The 8,015-nt window shown below is 31.3% G+C and overlaps 1 protein-coding gene across 1 annotated transcript; it reads left to right on the top strand.

The window, feature by feature from the left end:
* The first annotated feature begins 375 nt into the window (after positions 1-375).
* On the top strand, positions 376-7,440 carry LOC139876350 (uncharacterized). Its single transcript, XM_071863659.1, has 19 exons — positions 376-500; positions 1,749-1,852; positions 1,968-2,054; positions 2,177-2,252; positions 2,335-2,409; positions 2,569-2,622; positions 2,764-2,823; positions 2,906-3,022; positions 3,322-3,416; positions 3,502-3,704; positions 4,032-4,129; positions 4,304-4,407; positions 4,513-4,684; positions 4,786-4,908; positions 4,995-5,077; positions 5,457-5,604; positions 5,983-6,012; positions 6,232-6,308; positions 6,721-7,440. Exons 1-19 carry the CDS (start codon positions 462-464, stop codon positions 7,181-7,183), a joined length of 2,208 nt encoding a protein of 735 aa, XP_071719760.1. The 5' UTR covers positions 376-461; the 3' UTR covers positions 7,184-7,440.
* Positions 7,441-8,015: the final 575 nt, after the last annotated feature.

Raw genomic sequence — 8,015 nt, 5'->3', positions numbered from 1 at the left:
TCTTCAATTGGGCGACCACTTTCAAACTTTGTTATAGTCATCAATCTTATGTATGGGATTCAAATCCCGGACTTTTGTGTCGTTCGATTTAAATTCATTTGTAATAGGGTTCTGTTAGTTTATCGAACGATTCTTCTTTTGTAATTGTTGTGGTTTATTCATCGTTTTGATGAAATACCACCTTGTTAATGAATATCTTCCTTTAATTTTAATTTTTCACTCCTCTTTAATAAACGAACTAAAGTCCAAAATTACCGCAGATTTGAACCCCCAAAAAAAAAGAAAAAAAGAATTTCCATTGTTATAATCTTCTTTCTTCTTCTCTTTAAAATTGCATTCCGAAATCTCTCTAGGGTTTTAGTTTCCTACAGAATATAGATATAGATACATACATACAGATCTCTACTGCTTCTTGCACCGTTTTTAGGCATTTTCTTCGTCTCGCATCAATTTTTTCAAATATGTTTTGGCGTATGACCGGTTTATCCACCGAATCTCCTGTAAGTTCATGATTTATCTTTTCTTTTAATTAATTAATATTAAGTTGATTTTAAATTTTAATAATCATAATCATCTTAATTAATGACAAGTAGTTTTAGATTTATCAGCATTTGTAACTATCGGAGTAGTAAGTTTCTGCAAATGCTCATATTCAACTACCGAATCTTGTTCTCGTATTAAATGTGTTGAATATTAAACTATTTTTATGTTTTCAGGTACTTATGATGAATGTTTGATTGATATAAAAGATTTCAGTCATTATTATTTTTATTATTATTTATTATTTATTATGTATTTTATCCGTTAACTGTTAATTCACAAATGCTCATATTCAACTACCGAATCTTGTATTCGTATTCAATGTATACATGTAGATTGAATATTAAACTTTTATTATGTTTTCAGGTACTTATGATGAATGTTTGATTGATATAAAAGATTTCAGTCATTATTATTTTTATTATTTATTATTATTATTATTATTATTATTATTATTATTATTATTATTATTATTTATTCTATCTGTTAACTGTTGATTCACAAATGCAATATCTGTTCATGAGCAGTTTAAAATATCTAGGGTTATTAGTTTACAATATTGTTGAGTGATGCCTAGAATGATCAGTATGTGTCGAATTTAGTTCACCACTCGTTATGTGAGTATACTTCTTTTCTTGTAGTTAATGACAATGAATGAAATAGTATAAAATTAAGTTTATCATTGTTTTAGTCGTTTTGAGAGAACTGAAGAAATTTAACGATTTGTGATCTGTTACTGGTTTCTTAAGTATCAATAAGTGTGAATCCACATGTTTAACATCAATAAAATTCGAGCCGCTTTTACATCAATTGTTTAACGTGTATCATATAGTTCATTGAATGAAAACAAATTATATAAGATGCTGCTCTTATCTGCTTAATGTACTTGAAATTATGTCCATATAGTTGTTCGTGCAGTTGTTTATGTGAACGCTTGCGTCTTTATTGTGTCCTTTTGGTAAGAGGCTGATGTAATAGTGCAAGTAGGAACAAATAATAACGCCTGAATTTTGTTCAAATCAGAAGATTTAATTGGATTGAACTGAGTTAGAATAGGAACAAATGAAATTTGGATTGAACTGAAAAAAGAAGAAATCCTGTTATCTTTTGTTCCTTATTTATGTTCCAGGTTATCATATCAGAAGATTAAATTTGACTATCACTTCATCTTTAAATGGTAAAATGTAACTAACTTTTAATCAATCCAGGTGGATACGATCTTGGACAAGGAAAACTTCACATTAGAGGAGCTTCTTGTTGATGATGAAATAATCCAGGAATGTAAAGCTGCTAATAGCCGGCTTATTAATTTGTAAGCCCCGTGACTATAGTTAAATTTGTTTCTTATGTTTATAGATAGTTGTTCATATGGCATTAAACTTCAATGGTGAATTTGTTAAGCTTTAATCCTCTGCACTTAATGGTAGTTTGAAGGAAAGGGCTCAAGTTGAACAGCTTGTGCGGTACATAGTAGAAGAACCTCCTGAAGATGCTGTAGAAGGACGAAGGATTAAGTACGTGCGTTTATGATATTATTCTATATTTTCATATGGTTTTTTTTCCTATGCTTTAATCTTCAATTTCCTTCATATCTTACCTTAATGTAAAATGTAATTCTTATGTATTTCTGTACCAGGTTCCCTTTTATTGCGTGTGAGCTATTCACCTGTGAAGTTGATACCATACTTATAGCCTTGGTAGAGGATGAGGAGGTGAGAAATCAGATTTTTGTGTGTGTGTGTATTAATTTGGTTATCTGAATTATTTGGAGTTTAAATTTATTACTGGTTGCAGATGATGAACTTGCTGTTTTCCTTCTTGGAACCCGAACACCCTCACAATGCTCTACTGGCTGGTTACTTCAGTAAGGTAAAATTTATGTAGTTTTAGTTTTTGATCTTTATACGCGTTTTGTATATGGGTACATAATTGTACTTGTATGGTTCCAATATAATGTTTCTTTAGGGTTCATATTGATATTGATTTTGCTTGTTTAGATACTTGATGAAGGTTTGTTTTCATATATAGGTTGTTGTGTCCTTGTTGTTGCGACAGTCGGCTTCTTTAATGAGCTATATTCAAGTAAGTTTCTATATAAGTTGGATTTTTTGGTATTTATAGTAATTGGTATTTATAATTTTATCCTTTTGCGTGCATGCATGTTTAATGAATATTTATTTCTACATAATTACATAACTGAGTTGTTAATGGTTTGATAATCAGGCACATCCAGACATAATCCAAAAGCTGGTTGACCTAATAGGAGTTACATCTATCATGGAGGTATATTTTTTTAAATTCCCTGTACGTGTATTTATTTCTTTATTTAATTGTATCCATTGTTAATTATATCTTTCCTGAACAGGTGCTGATTCGTCTAATTGGTGCTGATGAATATCTTCATGCGAGTTATGAAGACTCAATGCAGTGGTTAGAAGATATCGATGTGTTAGAGATGATCGTTAATAAATTCAGCTCATCGGTATGTTGCACTATCTATTACAGATCATACTTTATCTAGTGTTGCAGAACTCGGAATTACTCGGCTGGTACTCGGTTTTAGGAACTCGGTCAAACTCAGTCAAAACTCAGCCAAAACTAGGGATTACTCGGAAAATCAGTCAAAATTGGTTAGAAACTAGGCCAAAATCGGTCAAAGTCAAACTTGGTCAACATCTGAGTACTCCCTAAAAAGTCCCGAGTAGCGTTTTTTGCAACTTTGACTGTATAAATGGAACAAAAATATTGCCTAAAATTAAAATTGTATTCAACTTTTTATAGGATTCACCTGAAGTGCATGCTAATGCAGCTGAAACACTTTGTGCTATAGTTAGATATGCTCCCCCAGTACTATCTGCTAAAATATCTAGCCAAAGGTTAGTATCAATTATACACTATTTTCTATTGACCATTTACAGTTCATCGTCCACTTGTCACATTTTTTTTTTTTTTTTTTTGCAGTTTTATTGCAAGGTTATTTCATCATGCGTTGGAGGATTCACGGCCTCGATCGGTTTTAGTTAACTCGTTGACTGTGTGTATATCTTTGCTAGACCCAAAGAGGCAAACTTCTGGGTCATATTACATGTATAATCAGCAAATGACTCATGAGTCATCAGTAAAAGCAAATCCTGAGATAGTGGAAATCATGTTGGAGAGCCTAGGTATTTATGTTATGAATAAGTTTACGGTTATATCCTCATTTGCAAAAAAAAAAAATTTTAAATACTTTTATCATCCCGTGATTATATGAAAGTTACAAGAAAAATCTAAAAGTTTAGAAACTTGTTAAACTAGAGCTTTGGTCCGAAAGTTGAACCGGGGATATTTTGTGTTAACTGCACATCACCTGTATGACATGTGTGATGTCCTTAGGAATATTATCATCCTAATCCACTTATTTCCTTTTTTAGAAAAAATAAAAATCATACAACTCAATAGCACATTCAAGTTAACAAATTAGAACCATCTTTTAACTTCGTTGTATTCAGGTAACTTGTTAAAGGTGTTGGATGTTGCGGCAGATAAAAATGTATTACCAACACCATATGGCAAGGTGCATCCGCCTCTTGGGAAACATCGTCTAATGGTATCTTTCGTCTCTTTTCATTTTATATAAGATTTGATGTTCTTTTCTTTACTATATTAGTTTAGATAAATATTTATTCCAAAGTAATATCTTTAAATTAGAAAACATTTGGTAAATATAACTTCATGGCACTTTGTTCTTTAAATCTTATTGCTTTGAGACTTGGAATTTCAGATTGTTGAATTCATCTCGGTGCTAATGAATGTTAGAAGTGGAGCTGCTGAAAAGGAGTTGATACGACTCGGTGTTTTAAGACGTATACTGGAATTATTCTTTGAGTAAGTTCATTTTTTATTTATTACTGTATAATATTTATTTATATATAATGATATTTATTATATGTATATATAATATATAATGATTATTTATTTTGATAAATTCAGGTATCCGTTCAATAACTTCCTTCATCACTACGTAGAACAAATAGTAGTTTCTTCCCTTGAGAGTGAGAATGCTTCACTAGTTGAGCATATACTTGAAGATTGTAATCTTGTCAAGAGTATAATTCATGCTGAAAGGAACAACACAATAAACACTGACAACAACAGTAATATGGTATGTATATGTATATGTATATATATGTTTCAGTAATGTATGTATAGATATACATGTAAGTATTTACTGTATAGTTGAATTTTGGTGTATGCATGTTGTAGCCAACTGTGTCTGCTGAAGGAAGAATGCCACCTAGGATTGGAAATGTTGGACACATGACACGTATAGCCAACAAACTCGTTAAACTGATGGATCATAACAGCTATATAAATGCACATTTGAAGGTCTCATCGTTTAGAAATTGAGTATTTTCTACCATCTTAGCAGTCTTTTTAATCGCTAATCTGTGAAGTTGTTACTTTTTTGATAGGGTAATAGCGAATGGGTCGAGTGGCATGCAAATGTACTTCAGGAACGCAATGCAGTTGAAAATGTTTCTGACTGGGTATGCGGGTATGTATTATTTATCTATTTATTTACTTTTTTGGTGAAATAACTAAACAAAAGGATAACTTTCATTATTGTTGCATCACAATGACATTAATATCAGGCCAACATTCATATTAAAATTAAAATTAAAATATACTTTAATTTAAATGCAGTTGACTACTTACTACTCCGTAGTATTTAATTTTCGGGTCAACAATGTCAAACTATACTTGTAGATACTGTTGAATTCTCATCATGTTAAACTATACCTGTGGATTATGCTGTTCAATATCATTATATTGACTTCTCGTCATATACTTTTAAAATTTGTTACCATAAAATATTAATTTAAATAATCATTGTTGTAAGTTGCTGTAATTTCAGTATTTCTTCAAATTTACAGGAGACCTGCTGTACTCAATGATCGGGCTATGTATAGTGATGATGATGATGATGATTATGTAGACAGAGACTATGATGTGGCAGCTTTAGCTAATAATCTGAGCCAGACATTTAGATATGGCATCTTTGAAAATGATGATAACAATGAGGTATCCAAATACTTTTATGTTTATCATGCTTGCTCAATTGTTCACTACATGTTTTATATGATGTTATTTGTTAGTGGAACTTTGTTGCAGGTAATATCAATATCAATAATCATAATAATCAGTATTTCAGTAATGATAATAACAAAATAAGTTTTTTGAACCATTATAATAAGTTTGTTAGCTTATATGTTGATTGTTATCTTTGAAGAAGGATCTCTTTAAGGCATTTGTTGATTATTATTTAGTTATACTTAAACTGTTACACTGTTATTTGTTGTTGATCTTTATATATGCTTATATGGTTCTTATAGAGTACATTTATTATTCTTCACAATGGATTATGATTATTCATGTAAAATTTTGTTTTTCTATGTCCAGGCACGTGGCTCACAGGAAATAGATGATGAGGTATGCGGTTAATCACCTATTTCACACCCCCAAAAAATAGTTATAGTTAATAAAAACTAAAAGAGAAGAAATTGAAAAGGAGTGAAATTTTGTGAATAAATGTATAATACATGGTATAATTAAGTTGCAAATATTAAGGGCTGGGATATGATAATAATTTATGTTAATTAGTAAATAATGTAAATGTGAATATGAAAGTTTACCTGATCACTTTTGCAGGATATGTATTTTGATGATGCTTCTGCTGAAGCAGTTGTATCTTCACTTCAATTAGGAGAGGATGATGAGCAACCAAGGTTTGTTACATATCTTACTCTTTTAGTTTATTATATTATATTATTAATAATTAATAATGATGAGCAATTGGGCAATCACCTTTAAAATGAAACAGAACATGCCAAAAAGTGAAATTCTTTTTTTTATTACCTATTAGTTAATTGAATTAATAGTTGAGTTAAAAGCATTTAACTAATCTTTCACACAGAATGAAAAGGTTCACACAATTATTAAACGGAAAGTTAATGCAGCAAAGTGGATTATTTTTTTCAAAAAGTTAATTCATATCAGCTCTAGCTTTTTGAATGCACCATAACGTTTTTATAAGTTTATCTGGCATTCTTATATGTTTCTTGTTGCTTGAAATGCATACAACTTGTATGATACAAGGTTTAAAAATTTTAAATTTTCATGTAATTCTTATTGTTGCAGTACGTCCTTTTTTGTAAATCCAAGTTGGAGTAGATATGAGCTAGAGAAATCTGTTGATGAACTATTATCTGATCAAGCCCCCAACACTGACATCACCAGTGAAGATGGTGATAATGAGTTTTCAGATGCTGCTACATTTCAAGTGCCCGATCCGCAAACTAGTTCAACTAATACTACTTCTGTAGTTAACTCAGCTGATAATAATTCAAAACGTGTAACCGATAAGCCACTTGAAGCCCCTTATTCTACTGAACCATTTGATGATACGGTTACAGAAGCTGCTGGACCATCTAAACCGTCATCAGATGACCTCCCAACCTTTGAGTCTGAACTCGAACCTAAACCTGAGCAAGAGGATGATACTGTAGGCAAACATGATGCAACCAGTGATGTGAAAGATGCTTTAAGTGATGGGACTGAAAAAGATTCGGTTGGTTCAGTTGACCATGAAGGTGAAAAGTAAACGGCGGTTTCGATTTTGAGATTAGTCTTGTGTACATTGCTGCTAACTGAGATAGGGATGTCGATTCTTTACTTGATATGCGTAAAGAGGTAGGTTTTTACTTAGGTGAAAAAGGTATGATGTTGATGGTAGTTTAATCGTTGGTGTAGTTTTTTTTTTTTTTTACATGAGAAATTGGTTTACTTTCGTTTGAGTCAAATTCATTGTTACAACGATGAAGAGATTTTGAGGTGATACGTTTACGTTAAAATGTACAATGAAGCGATCTTGTTATTTTTTGAAATGAGTAGGTGCTCTTAGAAGTTTAATGTTTGTTGGGAATGCTATGTTTCATTGTTTTGTGTTCCAGGCATTTGTTTAAAGTTGAGTTTTGAGTATCCTTCAAAACTATGAAATAGATTAGTAATCTGTTTAAAAGGAGTTTTGAATGAGTATCAAATTTAGTATCATATTTTCTTTAATAATCACTAGTCGAAAGCAAATGCCATCCTTAATGTTGTTTGTAAAGATTAAAATTTATGTTGTTTATATAATGAGGAAAATTATGAATTAAATGTCTTTATTTTCATTTTAATGTGTATATAGTTAACTGCTATAGTAAACTAGGATGCTACTATAGACGATGCAAGTTCTTCGATTTTGGATTTGGATGTTGCGGTGGAGGATACTTTTGTTTCACTTTCACAAGAGGAAAAGGGTTCGTTATTCGGATCAAGTTGTGGATCGTGAGCCTAAGCCTAAGGCTACTTATTCATCCGGTTTCTTTGAATCGGCCATGAAAGACTTGGGATGCGACCGGGTTGAAGCAAAACTCATCCATATAATGCCCGCC

This window comes from Rutidosis leptorrhynchoides, chromosome 11, assembly GCF_046630445.1.
Source record: "Rutidosis leptorrhynchoides isolate AG116_Rl617_1_P2 chromosome 11, CSIRO_AGI_Rlap_v1, whole genome shotgun sequence".
NCBI classification, from domain to species: Eukaryota; Viridiplantae; Streptophyta; class Magnoliopsida; order Asterales; family Asteraceae; genus Rutidosis; species Rutidosis leptorrhynchoides.
Note: the sequence above shows the minus strand (reverse complement) of the source record. Positions and strands in the feature narration are given on the sequence as shown.

What these genes read in the sequence shown, in the direction of transcription:
- LOC139876350 (XM_071863659.1), top strand. Translation starts at nt 462, where the DNA reads ATGTTTTGGCGTATGACCGGTTTATCCACCGAATCTCCT. An exon ending in AATAGCCGGCTTATTAATTT is followed by an intron (nt 1,853 to 1,967) that starts GTAAGCCCCGTG and finishes ACTTAATGGTAG; the next exon opens with TTTGAAGGAAAGGGCTCAAG. An exon ending in ATACTGGAATTATTCTTTGA is followed by an intron (nt 4,408 to 4,512) that starts GTAAGTTCATTT and finishes TGATAAATTCAG; the next exon opens with GTATCCGTTCAATAACTTCC.